At 36.9% G+C, this 18244-nt stretch overlaps 2 protein-coding genes across 2 annotated transcripts in view; one reads left to right on the forward strand and one right to left on the reverse strand.

Moving 5' to 3' along the window:
• LOC115223836 (dolichol kinase) overlaps window positions 1–18244 on the forward strand; it is a 42866-nt gene that overhangs the window by 4349 nt on the left and 20273 nt on the right. The window lies entirely within an intron of this gene.
• Window positions 3298–17464, reverse strand: LOC115223837 (UPF0691 protein C9orf116 homolog). Its single transcript, XM_029794521.2, has 4 exons — window positions 17255–17464; window positions 15165–15228; window positions 5616–5752; window positions 3298–3486 (listed from the first exon to the last, which is right to left on the reverse strand). The coding sequence occupies exons 1-4, from the start codon at window positions 17330–17332 to the stop codon at window positions 3418–3420; spliced, it is 348 nt and encodes a 115-aa protein (XP_029650381.1). The 5' UTR covers window positions 17333–17464; the 3' UTR covers window positions 3298–3417.

Raw genomic sequence — 18244 nt, forward strand, 5'->3', positions numbered from 1 at the left:
AGCTACTGATCTCCCCTGTCCGAAAATATAAGGACACAGAATTTTTATGTCATATAGCCAGCTGGAAACAATGTTTCCTGGGGCTAAATAACAACAACATTCGTTCCATCCTGGGACTTCCACATTGGCAAAAAAGTCATTACTTTATGGTGCTGTTACTGTATATATCTCTCTTTGAGATATTTAGAAATATTAATATTTCTATTATGTAATAATTGAAGTAGAAAAAGATCATTTTTATACATGAAGTTCTGTTTGTTTATTATATGATAATAATGAGTGAAATGTGTGTTATTTTATTTGTCGATACAGTAATGGCAATTATATAAAAAAAAGTTCATTGAAATAAGGTAATTGGCTCATTCTTGAATGAGATTATAATAATGGTAAATGAGGTTAATCATGTTGCATTAAGAATGAATATTTCTTTATGAACAATGTTTTTTTTGTTTTATTTCGGGGTACATAAGCCTTTACTACAAACAGACCAGCATCAACCCCAGCTGGTACTTATTTTATCGACCTCAAAAGAACGAAAGGCAAAGTCGACCTCGGTAGAATTTCAACTCAGAACGTAAGAGACGGATGAAATGTCGCTAAGCATTTTGTCCAGAGAATTAACATTGGAACTATTCAGGCGATGTTTCTAATCTCTTTAGCCATTCATTCAATGGTGTTGCCACCGTTTTTATAAATACTGGTTTTGTATTTTAGCCAGAAATTGGCAGATTTTGCCAATTTCACAGTTCATGGTATTTGTTGATATTCCACGAGTTATGTCGGGCCATGTTTGCATCGTTATTATTCTTTATTTTCCTTCTCTCTTCTAAGCTATTTTGCTATTTTTATTATACCAGAATGATTTTGTTCTGTATTTTCTCCCTCAATATGCTTAAACTTGTGTTCATATCGGCTTGCCATCCATCTTCCGTTAATCCTCTTTTAACCGGTTTTATATTTCTTTAGAGAATATTTCGGTTGTTGAATCACATAACTTTTTCCGTGAAAGAATCGCTCATATTTTTCATAACAACTTATATCCCTTTTATCATCATTATTAATGTAATTTTTATTGTTGTTGTTGTTGTTGTTCTTCTTCTTCTTCTTGCTGTTGTTTTTGTTGTTATTTACTTTTAATCTGCATGTTTGTTGCAATCAATTGCCGAGACACAGCATCCTAATTATTATTATTATTATTATTATTATTATTATTATTATTATTATTATTATTATTACCTCCGCTTTAGCGAAGGCGGCGGTGTTGTTTTCACTTGTGTCTGTTTGTCCATGGACAAAATATCTCAAGAGCCGCTTCACGGATGAAATTTTAGGGATGTTTGGCCTCGTGACCAACACGAACTGATTAGATTTTGAGATCGATCCAGTACTGGACATTCTGGATTATTTGTTATATTTACTTTACATGAAGTAATACGATCTTATGTTGACTTTCAAGTCTTTCTCTGATTATCTCCCTTGAAAGCACGCTCATGGTTTTCACGTAAGTTATATCGACGTTGCTGCTTCCAAAGTTTTATTTTCGTTTCTCTATTATTAATTTTACTCATGTCTCTATCTTAGTAGAAACTGGTGGATAAAGAAATGAAGCTACATAAACGGAAGCAAAACCGTTCAGAAATTAAATAACACTTACATATTCAGTAACAATAATAAATTTGATTTATCCTCGACAAGTTTTAGTTTTACCAAGTTTTAATATGTCACTCTTGTTTCCGTTTTTTTTTTTAAACTTAATTTTTGAGAGCTGTCAGGTTCATGTTTAGTATTCCCGTTTGTGAGAGCAGTCGAGTATATTTCAGATATTCTCATTTTAAAAATCATCTCCGGTTAATCGTTGAGAGGACGTTGGTGTTGTCTTGGCGAGGGTTTGCGCTCTCTGCGGGCTCTTGTTATTACTATCATTATTATTGTTTTGATGAATATTAAACGAGTTCTTTCCCTTGTTCCATTTAACAGGAATTTTCGTTAATATTAACTTAATATCAACGGCGTTTGTTGTCCATCACAGGTTTAAGTAATTTAAATATCATTTTGGAGCTCCCCACATCCGATATGTTACCCTTCTCTTAACTATAATCCTTTCATCCTTTTAGTCATAAGACATCCCTGATTTAAAAAGGAAGAAAAAAAACTTTTTCAATATCCTTATTCAGCATAACTTTAACCAAAATGGCTTCTGTTTTTCTTTGCATTACTTTTGTGAAATCTTTTTATTAATATTTTATTTTGTTTGTAGTTTCTTTTCTTTGTCTTTTTCTTTCCTGTTTGACTTCCACTGAAATGTCGTTCTGTTAAATAAGGATCGGTCTTTCCGGTTTCTTCCTCTCTGCTTCTCTCTTACTCTGTCCCTCTCTTTTTCCTCTTATATTCTTTCCAGTTTTCAGTGGGATTGGCTGAAGCGAGTTTTACTTTATTAGGATTAAAAACTTGATTTTTCCACGATGTTTCTGAGTGGATTACGTCATTAGTCGACGAAATTTCGAGTCTGTTTGCGTGAAAAGAATTTCGAGCGGTAAAAGGGTTTTTGTTGTTGTTTTACTGTGAAGGCTCATGACTCAGGGGTTAGAGTGTCGGGTTCACAATCATGAGGTTGTGAGTTCGATTCCCGGACCATGCTGGGTGTTGTGTTCCTGAGCAAGACACTTTATTCCACGTTGTTCTAGTTCACTCAGCTGTAGAAATGAGTTGCAATGCCACAGGTACCAAGCTGCATCGGCCCCTTTGCCTCTCCCTTGGATAACATCGGTGGCGTGGAGAGGGGAGGGGGCGGGGACGCTGCTATGCATGGGCGACTCCTGGTCTTCTATAAAACAACCTTGCCCAGTCTTGTGCCTAACTTTCTAGGTGCAATCCCGAATAGGGTCTTGGCCCTTTTACCTTGTTTTACTTAACTATTATTACGCCACAGAAACTGGGAAACCGGGCCCATGAGTCTGGCTAGGCTTGAAAAGGGCAAAAGAAAAAAATATATATTTACTCACACACACATACTTACCCTTCCACAGAAACCCTCCACAATTAAAGCTCAGCACTTCTTTATGCGGCTGTCCTCATCCATACACATCCCACACCCAAACCAGTGCAGTCTCCTCCTCTCTTCTACACAACATCCGAAGCCACTCATACCCAGTTTTCCTCTTAAATCATTCACACTCTGTCGTGTATGAAACACTGACACACATACCGTATATGTGGTATAGATATCACATTCAGTCTGACAGCTTGTATTTAATTACATTGCAAATTCCTGAAGTCAAATGACGATAAGAAAAAATATTAATTTTTCATTATTTATTAAATTTCCACATGATAATTGAGATTATTCTGACAAACAATTCTAGTTATTCAGCATCCATATTTTAAAATATGGCAAGCAATACGAGTCCCTTGGCGGATTTAAACGTAACTTTTGTCCAGAGCTGTATTTAAGGAACGATTCCGATACATTCCAGCATTCCTAAGATTCTGAAAGAAAACAGACAAAAAAGTAAAGAAAAAGAGAATTAAAAAAGCAGACATGTTTGGGTGGTTTAGTTCACTTTGTAACTACAAGGTTTCTGGTTCAGTCCCACATCAAGGCATCTTGGGCAATTGTCTTCTATAAATTCAGACCAATCTATGCTTTGTGAGTAAATTTATGATAAAGTCAACTCAGGTAAGCGACCACAACATAAGTTGATTCAGCACTCTGAGCTTAAAAGGGTTTCTGTCGGAAAGGAAGAATTGGAACTGAAATCAACAGTGAATGTTGGATATGTATTATGTAAGATTGTGTTCGATTGTCAAAAGTAGGATATGCGAATCATAGGAAGTCATATGAAGATCAAAATGCCCAGGTAGGTAGTAATCTTGAGCCCTAGTCACCCCTTACAACTTGTGTCATATGTCACAAAACTTGTAAGACAATATCGGGACTTAACCCTTTCGATACCAACCCGGCTGAAACTGCCTCTAGCTCTGTAGTACAAATATCTTCTTTTTATAAGGTTTAAATTAAAACCTTCCACCAAAACTTAGTGACAACTTATGTTTTTAAACTAAGTTATTTTACTAAATTCTTTGTTATATTTAAAATTAATTGAAAGAAACCCAGAGCATCTCAAAATAAAAACAGTAACGAAAGGGTTAAAAGACATATGCTGGTTCACAAAAACATTCCTTTAGAATCCGATTCCAAAGAGCAAAGCTGTAGAAGAAACATGAATAATATCTGTTTCTTATGTTTTAAACCGTGTCAGTCAGTCAGGGTGGACTTTAAAAAATCATCTGAATGCTCATCAACACAGTGATTGTGCTGTGTGATGAGGGTGTGGTGTGCGTGTTGATGGGACAGCTGTCATCTGTCAATATGAAACAATCATCATATATACATACGTACATACATACATATATATGTATGTATGTGTGTGTGTGTATGTATGTGTGTTTGTGTGTATATATATATCTCTCTCTCTCTATATATATATATATCATCATCATCATCATCATCATTTAGCGTCCGTTTTCCATGCTAGCATGGGTTGGACGGTTTAACTGGGGTCTGTGAAGCTGGAAGGCTTCATCCGGCCCAGTCAGATCTGGCAGTGTTTCTACGGCTGGATGCTAACGCCAATCACTCCGTGAGTGTAGTGGGTACTTTTTATGTGTCACCTGCACAGGTGCCAGACAGAGCTGGCAAACGGCCACGAACGGATGATGCTTTTATGTGTCACTGGCACGGGGGCCAGGCGAGGCTGGCAACGGACACGAACGGATGGTGCTTTTACGTGTCACCGGCACGGGGGCCAGGCGAGGCTGGCAATGGACCAATATATATATATATATGTATATATGTGTGTATGCTTTTGCGTTTGTCCTTGCACTTCTTGAGGATAGATGTTGGTTTATTTATGTCCTTATAACTTAGCAGTTTGGCAAAACAGAGCGATAAAACATGTATCAGTACTTAAGAAACAAGTCCTGAGATGGATTGAATCGACTGAATCCTTCAATGCAGTGCTACAGCATGGCCGCAGTCCAATGGCTGAAACAAGTAAAACCTAGAAGACAGAAGAATTAGACTGTTACCCTGAAAATGTTTTGTCCTTGGTTGTGCTTTTATCCTTTGTGAACCTTCAGAGTATGACCCCTTACCATACTACAGTAGGGACAACGGCAGAGACGTATGACATTGTACAGGCATGGAACATACATGACCAAACTGCATGTTGTTAGCTTTTCTCATCTTTCTTTTATCTTTTAATTGCTTCAGTCATTGGACAGCGACCATGCTGGGGCACCCAAGGGCCTCACTTGAACAAATCAACCCCAGGACTTATTACCATTTAAAAATTTTTTTTCAAGTTTGGTATTTATTCTATCAGTCTCTTTTGCCAAAATGCTAAGTTGCAGGGATGTAACAAAACCAACACTGGTTGGCAAGCAGTGGCGAGACAGACAAATACAATGACACACACACACACACACACATACATACACACTCACATCCACACAATGATATACACAAACACAATGATACACATATACACACACAACACACAAACACATACACTCACACCCACACACACTGTAACACGTGGCTGATGCTACTTTACCTTGGTAAACTGCAGCGTCTTTGGATAGAAACACTGTGGTACTGTGTGTATTGATGGTGGTATGGAACCATATTCTGAGGAGGTGGTCATGAATTGAGGGTTTACAGGTTCTTTCCTTCCATAACCTTTCAAGCAGACTGAAAAGACAAATGCCACAGATTTCAGAACTAAATTCCACTGGATTTTAACCATGTAGTAGTAGTAGTAGTAGTAGTGGTGGTGGTGGTGTGGTGGTGGTGGTGGCTTGGTGGTATTTAGCCCCAGGTCAGCCCTGGCTGAAGAGACCTGTTGCGTGTAGGAGGTACACGAGACGTCTAACAAATAGATATGACTCACACACATCATCATCATCATCATAATTACCATGTAATGTCCATTTTCTATGCTGGCATGGTTTGGACAGCTTGACAGGAGTCAGCCATCTGGAGAGCTGCCCAGGCTCCATTTGTCTGTTTTGGCAAAGTTTCCATGGCTGGATGCCTTTCCTAATGCCAACCACTTTACAGAGGGTGTACTGGGTGCATTTTACATGGCACAGGCACAAGTGCTTTTTATGTGGCACCAGCACCCGTGAGCCCTCAAAAGAAGGACCTCTCAGCTGATAGAGGGATGTAGAGGACATACCTGTATGTATGGCCATGGTTTTACTTAGTTTGATGTGCCTTCTCAAGCACAGTAAACCATCAGAATCCTTGGTCACTCATCATCTCCCCTGTAAGACCCAACATCTGAAGATTCTTTCTCACCAATTCATCTCATGTCTTCCTGGATCTACCTCTTCCACATGTTCCGTCCACATTTAGAGATTGGCACTTCTTTATGCAGCTGTCACACACACACACATACACACATACACACACACATAGACATACATATATACATACACTGACACACCTGTATGGGTGCCACCCACAAGCAGGTGTGACCTGGTCACATGTACCAAGCTTTACACCCTCTTCAGTCCTGTCATCCATCATCTAACAGAACAGCAAGGATGTGGCTGCTAGAAGGAAAGAGGCCTGCACCAGCACTACGGTGGTACCCATTTTCAGCTGAGTAGACTGAAGTGATGTGAAATGAAATGTCTTGATCAAAAACACAACAATGCCTGATCTAGAAATTAAATCCATAACCTTATTATTGAGCTCACCACAGTAACCATTAGATCGCATGCCTTTACTGCACAAACACAATATATGGTAACTTAAATGGTTTCTGACAGCAACTCAAGTTTCATGTTCAAAGGTTTGGGTGAAACAAAAGAAGCTCTTGTTTAATTGAAACCAAGTCAAACATCACTCATTTTGGACCTGAAGCCTGAGCTGCAGTCAAAAGCTATTTAAGTTGATGTTTTTTAAAAAATATTCATAACACTCAAAAGTATTTCACATGCTGACCCTATCAACAAAGGAATACTGCACACACACACACACACACACACACACACACACACACACAAGACATGCACATATACTGTACCTCTGCAGAGCATAATGTGATGAAGTTGTTATCTTGTTCCTCTAAAAGATGTCTTTCATCCTTTCCAGTTTCATCACATTTGTGGTCTTGTGCCTGACAGTATTTCAAATGTTAGTCTAAATTCTAAAATACTTTGCAGTATTTAGTTGCAGGCAATTATTTATTAAGCACCACCTCTACCATTTTTTTAAATACTTTTTTTTTTGAATGGTCTGCAAATTTTTATTTTTTTGAAAAATCTTCTTTTGCTTATTACTTTTCATTAAAAATTCAAATATATTTAAAAATTTGTTTTTACTGTGTTTTAATATAGTTTGTAGTTTGATTTTTAATTGTTAATGAAATTGAAACCACAACAAGATATTTTACCCCTTGAGTGTGGAAATCCAACATCTCCACTGAAAATTCTTTAACTGCAAAAAACAGTTTTTATATGCCAATCCATCTTTCATTGACAAATGTCATGCTTGAAACCATTTTTTGTTGAGATATGTCAAAGTTCACTGGGGGAACAGGACTTGCAGGAAATAACAGTTCTATTTTTTTATTGGAAAAACCAGGAAATTTCATTTTGCAGTGAAACGGTTAAACTTACAGAAAGTGAAACGTAACGTTTCCAACTGGAAGCAAAATGCAATTTATACACACTCTGAATACAAATGAAATATATTTACACACACACACATGCACACACACACAGACACACACACACACACACACACACACACACACACACACACACACACACGCATATGCACACACCTCTGCACACATATACACACAAGTACTGGAGTTGTAAATTGCATAACACTAATTATTTTATGATACAAAAAAGATTTAAACAATTTTAAAAAAATATTTGTCAGAATTATATTCTATTTTGTTAATTCTGACTCTACAGAACTCTCACATCTCTAAAAAAAAAGAAAATTTATAGTTAGAACAAGATGTGTTACCTATTTATGGCCCTTCCTGTTCTAAGTTCAAATGCGGTTAGGGGTAGATCAAAGCTAGATCATAGGGAGGATGCTGTGGAACAAAGAAACTGAGAGAAAGAAATTCTTCATTAGATAATGGACCCCTTTTGATCTAGCTTCTGCGCCTGATTTCACTAACTTTTTAGTTTTTTAGCCAATCCAATCTTTTTCTTTTTTTCTTGTTACCATTAACTTAAGTTTTTTAATTACTAATTCCCCTTCAGCCACCCCAGCCATCTTATTTCATTCCATTTATCCCTTTATAATTCTTACAAACAATATCCCCTTCTCTACTTTTCTAATAATTTTTTTATTTATTGAATTTATTTATATATGAATATATATATATATATATATATATATACATATATGAATATAAATAAATATATATATACATACATTCATATATATATATATGTTTATAAACAGTGTTCTCTTCTAAGCTATTTGCCAGCATCCTCTGACGAGCATAACACGACTTTGTACTATAAGTGTCTCGAAATCCACGTCAGTCTATACACAGACTTCATTACATAACATACATGGCTAAGGCGCCAGCAATTTATTATCTGAGGCAACTGTAGAGATAAGACTTCATTACATCATTTACTTGTGTACACAACTTCCCGAGTGAATAGCTTCTTTGCACCTACTACAGTTCATCTGTCTGTGTTTAGATATATATATATATATATTTTTTTTTTAATTTGTGTCCAATTCTCACCCTGAGGAAATATTTAACTCGTTATTTCAAGATGCAATTTCTAATTTTTAATTTATTACTTTGTAATTGATTAAGTAGGGAAACAAATTGTAGGTTAAAGAGAATTTTGACAAAATGTAAATAAATTGAATTTTATAAGTTGAGACTTTCTGTTTTTTCTTTGTAATATATATATAAGCACTTAGACCCTCTGAAGAAGCCTAGGGGCACATCCATTATGCAAGCCTTGTTCTGTATATCCCTACATAACACTGAAGAGATGGAGATAACCAGGAAGATCTCGTTGCCTCTTGGCTGTAAGGGACTCACACCTGCACACCTGTTCGGTTTATTGACAATCTGCTCAATTGCTCACTTGTTTCCACTTGCTTTATATGTTTCCACACCCTTCTTTATGCAGTTACCAGCCTTTTCCACTCAATGATCTCTACCACAAATACTTGTGTGTGTATTCATCAAATACATTTGAATAAATAGACATATTGCAATGTTTACCGGCTGATGTCTGTCGATTTTATATCCACGGGCATATGGCGTAGTGGTTAAGAGCGCGGGCCACTAACCCCCAAGATTCCAAGTTTGATTCCAAGCAGTGATCTGAACACTAATAATAATAATAATAATAATAATAATAATAATAATAATAATAATAATAATTATGATAATAATAATAATAATAACATTGAAAAATACCTTAGGAATGAGAACCCAGGTTCGAAATTTCCCTAAGACACCTGAAGAAGGCTGGAGGGTATACCAGCTGAAACGTTGTGTTAACAACAGACAAGATGAGGACAAATATCCGTCGAATGTAAATAATGTAACTAATTCCTCATCTCTTAAATATAGAACTGTATATATATATATATATATATATATATATATATTGTTCTGGATCAAAGTTGCATTCATTGCGACATTATTTTGATCAATAGCAATTGGTTGAAATGAAAAATATAAATTCAACTTCCACTGTATATACGTGCAAGTGTATGTATATGGCTGCGCAACCTTGGTGCTCGCATGGACCTTTATAAACACCTGTACTTTTAGGCTTTGGAACATTTGTGCCGATGGAAGCAGTGAAGTATTTTATTACTTGAAGCTTGAAATTGGTTCCAATACACAATTAACCAGAAAATTTGATTTATTATTTTTCCTTTGCCTGCTTTCAACCTGTGCTATAAGACATTCAACGTGGTTTTTAGGGTTTTTAGTGCCATTTGGCATGTAGCATGTGGAGAGGCTCCTCTGTTCCCTTGATATAATTATTAATATAGTATATATATACATACATACATATATATATATATATATATTTGTAATAATAACAATAATCATTGGATGGCATTTATAAACATTTAATGCATCGCTACGCGTGTTTCCACAAATCACATGTCTCTTATGATCAAAGTCCATATTCCTGGGATGATTACAGTGTAGTCTGTGGTATTCGTGGTCATCTGGCAGATCACATTCATGGATTCACCAGTCGCCATCTTTAGACTGTGGCTGGCATAATGGAATAGGAGCTTCATTTGCATATTCAAAACATTTCCTCTATACAAATTTAAAAGATATATATATACTGACACACACACATACACACACACACACACATACACACACACACACACACACATATAGGTACAGGCATGGCTGTGTGGTAAGAAGCTGGCTTCCCAACCACATGGGTCTGGGTTCAGTCCCACTGTGTGACATCTTGGGCAAGTGTCTTCTATAGCCTCAGGCTGACCAAAGCCTTGTGAGTGGATCTGGTAGATGGAAACTGAAAGAAGCCCGTTGTGTGTATATATTTATATGTGTGTGTGTCTCTGTGTCTGTGTTTGCAACCCCCCACTGCTTGACAAATGGTGGCAGTGTGTTTATGTCCCTATAACTTAGCAGTTCATCAAAAGAAACGGAAGGAATAAATACTCAGCTTCAAAGAATAAGTCCTAGGGTTGATTTGTTTAACTAAAAACCCTTTCCATCCATTTTTCCATGCTTGAAGGGGTCAGATGGAATTTGTGGAGGCAGATTTTTCTACACGCTGGATGCCTTTCCTTTCACCAACCCTGTTTTGAAGCAAGGTAATATTCCCCCATGGCCAAACATATTCTCGACAGAGGACAGGAAACGAGCACTGCTGCTCATATGACAGTGATGCTCATTGCCAACCATCACATGATGTAGAGACAAGGGTATACACAAACACATACACTCATACACACACATATATGTTGTATGCGTGTGTGTGTGTGTGTGTGAGTGCCTCTGTCTTTACATCACAGAATAGTTGTAAATGGGTTTCACCATCATACGAGTGGTGTTCATCATTTCTGATCTTCCATTAAAACGTGTCTGGTCAAAAAAAACAAAAAACCCACAACAAGCAAAACAAATGAAGCTTGGTGACCGGAAAGGCACCAGGCCATAGAAGAGATGCCTTAACAAGCATGGAAAAGGGGACGTGATGACGACTTCAACGATGACGACGATGAGGATGATGGATGGATGGATGGATTTATAACCTTACTTTGTGGCTTGATTATTTCTGAGTTGAAATGTCGTTAGTGTTGTTGTTTGACTCTTGGCAGGAAAATTGGAGGGCATAAGGTAGGGTGTGGGGGGAGGGCCTTAATTATAGACAGACCCCTTCTCTACCAAGTCCAAAGTCGGGGCTGGGTGGAATCGTTTGTTCGTGCATCAGACAAGATGTCTCGTGGTTTTTGTTCCAGCAAACTTTTAAGGTTTCAAGTTGTTGAGTTGTAGAACCAGCCCCTCGCCTGGTTCACCACCTCCCTGGGCCCTAGGGTTCTTGGATGCCTTCAGCAAAGTTCGCTCTTTTGTAAAGCATTCAGAGTTGTGGGGTTCGGAATGGTGTCTGGTTTGAAGATAACTTCTGCACCCCATTTCAACTTCCCTGTCATTTAGGGACCTGAGAACAAAGAAGGGTGAAGGGTACTGCCCTTTCTTGTCTCGTTAAGGATGAAAAAAAGCCAACAAAAGGGAATGAATCGGAAAACTGTTCATCATCTTCATCCTCCATTTAGACACCGACCACCATTCCTATTATTGCAGACTTTATCTTCAAACAACAGGATATCCTGATAAAAAAAAAGATCTTTTCTCTCTCTCTCTACACACACTGTCTATATGTGTATGTGTATATATACACACACACACATACATATATATATATATATATATATATATATATATATATATATATATATATATATAGAGAGAGAGAGAGAGAGAGAGATAGATAGATAGATAGATAGAGAGAGAGAGAGAGAGAGAGACTAAGGGATAAATATATATGTGTGTGTGTGTATGCATATATATATATATATATATACTCTTTACTCTTTTACTTGTTTCAGTCATTTGACTGCGGCCATGCTGGAGCACCGCCTTTAGTTGAGCAAATCGACCCCAGGACTTATTCTTTGTAAGCCCAGTACTTATTCTATCGGTCTCTTTTGCCGAACCGCTAAGTGACGGGGACGTAAACACACCAGCATCGGTTCTCAAGCAATGCTAGGGGGACAAACACACACACACACACACACACACACACACACACACACACCACACACACACACACATATATATATATACATATATACGACAGGCTTCTTTCAGTTTCCGTCTACCAAATCCACTCACAAGGCATTGGTCGGCCCGGGGCTATAGCAGAAGACACTTGCCCAAGATGCCACGCAGTGGGACTGAACCCGGAACCATGTGGTTGCTTAGCAAGCTACTTACCACACAGCCACTCCTGCGCCTTATATATATATAAGAATATATATATATATATATATATGTATAATACATACATATATATATATATGTATATATATGCATATATATATATATATATATATATATATATATATATATATATACATACATATTCATATATATATACATACATACATAAATATATATATATATATATATATATATATATATATATATATATATATATATATATATATATATATATATATATATATACATATACATACGTACATACATACATATATAAATATATACAGAGAGGGAGAGAGAGAAGAGAGAGAGAAACAGGCAGGCAGACAGACAGACAGAGTGGAGTGAGAGAGCTACATACATGTGAATGTGCATTTGGTGGGAAATATTCATATCAGTGAGAAGAAGAATGCCGATAAACAAGTGCAGCCGACAAACACTTATCTAACCGGAGTTAGACAGGCAATCCCTTGACATTGCGGTCATCGGAAGTATGGCAACTGGTCAGTTGGAAGCATAAAGTCAATGACTGCTCATAAATTGGGCAATTAAAGAAAAACAATAAACATTAAAGAGAAAAATATAATTAAAAATTCAGTCCTTATCTCAATCAGTTGTGATGTCCTAATAATGTTAACGACTATGTTAAGGGCAATAATAATAATAGTAATAATAACAACAACAACAACAACAATTATAATAATAATCCCTTCTATTTAAGGTACAAGGCCTGAAATTTTGGGGGAGGAGACTAGTTGATTACATCGACCCCAGTGTTTCACTGGTACTTGATTAAATCTTTATAAAGTAGAATCTCGTTGGAGGTAGAAGAAAAGATATACCATTACATTTTTATGTTTTTATGTGATAAGTGAAGGGAGCATTTCAGCTGAGTATTGTTTGATAGGGAAAATTTGGTAGGGACCTTATAAAGAGGGGAAAGGAAATATATTCAGTTAAATAGATATAAGATATAATATATATTATATTTTGGGTAATCATTAAAAAGTATAGAGGTAAATAATATACCGTAATTAACCTTGTATTTAAGTATCATATAAATATTAGGGTAAAAATTTAATCAGGGTGTATAAATTCATAAGTAAAAAGAAGAAAAGGATAGAGTTAAAGATACTTTATAATGATCTAATTCATCATCATCATCATCATCATTTAATGTCCGCTTTCCATGCTTTTAATTAAAATCTTTAAAGTTTGAATTGAAACAGCTGTCAGGGATTATGTCTATTTTTGTAATGAATAAATATAATTATTAATTGATTTATCTCTATTTTCTTATTTTTCTTATATATATATGTATATATATATTATATATATATATATATATATATATATATGTATATAGTATTTGTTAGGCTATTACTTTGAACAAGACGGTGTAACACTTAACATTTGTTTAGGATTCCATGTAAATTCATGAATGTCCAACTTTCAATGAGATTCTAAACATAAATTTGCTCTCCAGTTATCATTTGGTATTATATATACATCTGAATGGATTGCAGAGTGTATATGCAAAACTAGAATAGGACTGGAGATTCATTGCCAAATTTTTTCCTCTTATTACATTGTAGATTAGACATGCATTTATACACAGCCAGACACAAACACTCAGACATGTTTAAAATGAATCCTTTCACTGTTGTAATCAGATCTATCCATTTACTCAGAATCTCGTTACCCTTCACGGCAGAAAGCAGTTCTTAGACACCAATCTATCTTTTGAAAATAAGCTTTTTGTGGAGACATGTGAAGGTTATTGAGGCAATGTGGCTTGCAGAAAATACCAATAATATTTCTTTGGGAGATATTTTGCATTGCTTCTGGAAGAATCATGAAATTTAATTTTGCAGTTAAAGAGTTAAATAACAACAGTGAACCAAGGTCAGAGGGTTTGAAGAGGAAACTGGACAGGATACATCAACATCTAGGCGCAGGAGTGGCTGTGTGGTAAGTAGCTTGCTTACCAACCACATGGTTCCAGGTTCAGTCCTACAGCGTGGCATCTTGGGCAAGTGTCTTCTACTATAGCCTCGGGCCGACCAAAGCCTTGTGAGTAGATTTGGTAGACGGAAACTGAAAGAAGCCTGTCGTATATATGTATATGTATATATGTGTGTGTGTGTGTGTTTGGGTTTGTGCCCCCATCATCGCTTGACAACTGATGCTGGTGTGTTTATGTCCCCGTAACCTAGCAGTTCGGCAAAAGATTTGCTCGACTAAAGGCGGTGCTCCAGCATGGCCACAGTCAAATGACTGAAACAAATAAAAGAGTAAGAGTCTCTATTCTAGATTCCCTGGATATAAGGCAGCAAGCTGGCAGAATTGGTAGCAAGCTGGCAGAATTGGTAGCAAGCTGGCAGAATTGGTAGCAAGCTGAGCAAAATACTCAGCAGGATTCCGTTTGTATATTCTGAGTTCAAATTCTGCTGGGGTTGACTTTGCCTTTCATCCTTTTGGGGTTGATAAATTAATATACCAGTTGCATACTGGGGTTCGATGTAATTGACTATGCCCTTCCCACAAATTTCCAGGCCTTGTGCCTATAGAAGAAAGTTCTATTACCTGGGTATTCAAACTGTTTCGGAAGATTCACAGTCTTGTAGCAATCTGATGTTTTTTCACAAATCTGAAAAAAAGACCAAAAAAACCATCGACAAACTGTATCCCAGCTTCGTCTCCTTCTGCGTTCAATGGAAACAACAAAGATGCTTATCTTATTCAAGTGTTTTGGAAAATAAGAAAAAAAATACAAAAATAAAGTTAAAATATTGAAAACTATGTCAACATCAGGAGCAGCCACGGCTGAATGGTAAGGACTTTGCTTCCCAACCACATGGTTCAGGGATCAATCCTACCGCATGCCATCTTGGGTAAGTGTCTTCAACTATAGTCCGAGGCTGAGCAAAGCTTTGCGAGTGGAAGTGGTAGATGGAAACTGAAAGAATCCCACCGCATATATATATATATACACACACACACACACACACATATACATATACACACATATACATATATATATTATACACATGTGCGATGTGTGTTTGTCTTTATTCCCCACCACCACCATCAGTGATCCTCCTTTCTTTTCTTTTACCCAAAACCAGGAACTTTTCAGCATCCCCCCCACCATCTCTCTCTCTCTCTCTCTCTCTCTCTCTCTCTACTTATTCTATACTTATTCCATCGGTCTCTTTTGCCGAACAGCTAAGCTACGGGGACGTAAACACACTACCATTGGTTGTCAAGCGATGTTGCGGGGACAAACATACACACACACATATACAGATATACAATGAGCTTCTTTCAGTTTCCATCTATGAAATCTACTCACAAAGCTTTGGTCGGCCCGAGGCTATAGTAGAAGACACTTACCCAAGGTGTCCCGCAGTGGGAATGAACCCGGAACCATGTGGTTGGTAAGCAAGCTACTTACCACACAGCCACTCCTGCCAATCATTTATATGTGTGTGTGTATATATATATAAATGATTAGTATAAGATATAGATTAATAGAATCTTGCAGCTATCATAGAAAGCTCCATGTGTGTGTGTGCGTGTGTGTGTGTGTGTGTGGGTCTCTGTAAAAGTGGTGCCTCAACTTCGATGTCCCTGAATACAGAATTAGTTAAAACTTAACTATTTAGTGTATAAAGATCAATAGAATATGTAGCAGACAGATGTAAGTACTGAGGTCAATACAACAGAGGAAAAAAAAGCCCAGAAAAGTTCTGAAGGAGGTGCTCCAGCATGGTTGCAGTCTAATAAATAAAAACCAGTCAAAGGATAAAAAGAATGGCTGTTATGAGTGTTGTTGTTGTTGTTGATGATGATGATGATGATGGCAAGATGCTATCAGCATTTTGTAATTATCCAGAAAAAACCACTTGATGTTTTCATTTATTCATGCCCAAAATAACCAAAGATATAAATGCACTTCACTGAAGAGCTGCCTTCCTGTTTCTAAGACACCGGGTCACCAAGGGATCCTTGAAATGGTCACTCGGCATGCTAGAAATAATACCCAAATCTGACAGTTCCTCTTTATAAATCGGTCTTGAAACAAGGGAGCTTCTACGTGGTTATTCGATTAACTAGAAATAGTAGCCAAATCTTCATCAAATAGTGCGCCACGGTCTTCAAAAGAAGGACACTTGGACAATGTAAAGCAGACTTTGAGTCACGTGTTTCACTTTCACATTCGTTCATTAACCACGTCAAAAACAAACAGTAAAACCCTGAAGATCGCCCAGTGTAGAACTAGGCGGGATGGTCACCTTTGAAATATTTTCAATCAAGGGATCTGCTCTATTAAGCTTTTCCTAAGACTAAACAACAATAACACGTGCCGAAAACCTGTCAAGACCGAGTCCTAGGCCATCCCTGATCGAGCAAACCCCTGGATGTAGTGAATATGTTCTCTTTTTAAGACGAGATAGATTTGGCTGCTATTTCTAGCAGTTAGAGCAACAATATAGAGATTCTCCCTTAGTTCGGTGTGCGTGTGTGTGTGTGTGTGTGTGTGTGTGTGTGTGTGTGTGTGTGTTGTGTGTGTGTGTGTGCGTGTGCGTGTGTGTGTGTGTGTGCGTGTGCGTGTGCGTGTGTGTGTCGCAGGTTGTATCTATTACAGTAAAACGAATGAAAAATGGCTTTACCTCTAAGTTTCCATTACATTCCACCATTTCCGGCACTTCATTTGGTTTTGTGTCATTTTTCCCTTCTGATTCTAACATTGTGGTGAAAAGAGTCAAAGCTTGCTTGAGATCTCGCGATTATTTATTGTCTGTTACCTAGCAACGAAATCCACAACCAGCATTCACGAATCACGTGATACAATCAATACAGATCGGGAAAAGCTGAATTTCGGCGACACTTTCGGCTCACTAGCAATTTACTATTTATAAAACAAAATAAATAGATAGATAAAATGATGTCTGCCATACGCATTTTTAAAAATATCATAATGCTTCATTTGGTTTTAGTATTATCTGGGCTTGTACTATCTTGCACTATATTTTTATGTTGGGGCTAAGTTTGACAGTTTGCATAAAAGGGAAAGTAAGCACAATACCTCATCCAAAAATATAAGGATTTAAAAAAAAAACAATCAACTAGATTGTGGCTAGGAGATAATAGTTTATTCGAGGCTACTTTGGCGTGTGATGGCTAGGAGATAATAGTTTATTCGAGGCTACTTTGGCGTGTGATCTACAAGAGAGATTACTTTAGGATACTTTTGAAATTATTTCGGACATACTTAGCATTGTAAACGTATTTTTTTCAAAATTCTTACTATTTTAACAATAGGAGATCCATATAATAATTAAAATAGATGCCAAAGTAAATTTGCTCCCGTAGATCACACGGCAAAGTAGCGCTAACACAAAATAAACTAAGGACTAACCTAAATTAATCTCCCTTTAAATTGTAGATCACACGCCAAAGTGGCACCTTTCTGTTTCTTAAGAGATGATGTGAATTTAGTGCTGGTTTCTTGTAAAAATGCAACTGCCTTCGTCTCATCGCTGATCACATTGTAAAAATCTTTAAGCAGCATCTTACGGGTTTTTAGAAATTGAAAAGTAAATTAAAGGTAATCTCTTTTGTAGATCCCACGCCAAAAGAGCACTGTTTACTCAAAGCGA

This window comes from Octopus sinensis, linkage group LG24, assembly GCF_006345805.1.
Source record: "Octopus sinensis linkage group LG24, ASM634580v1, whole genome shotgun sequence".
NCBI lineage: Eukaryota > Metazoa > Mollusca > Cephalopoda > Octopoda > Octopodidae > Octopus > Octopus sinensis.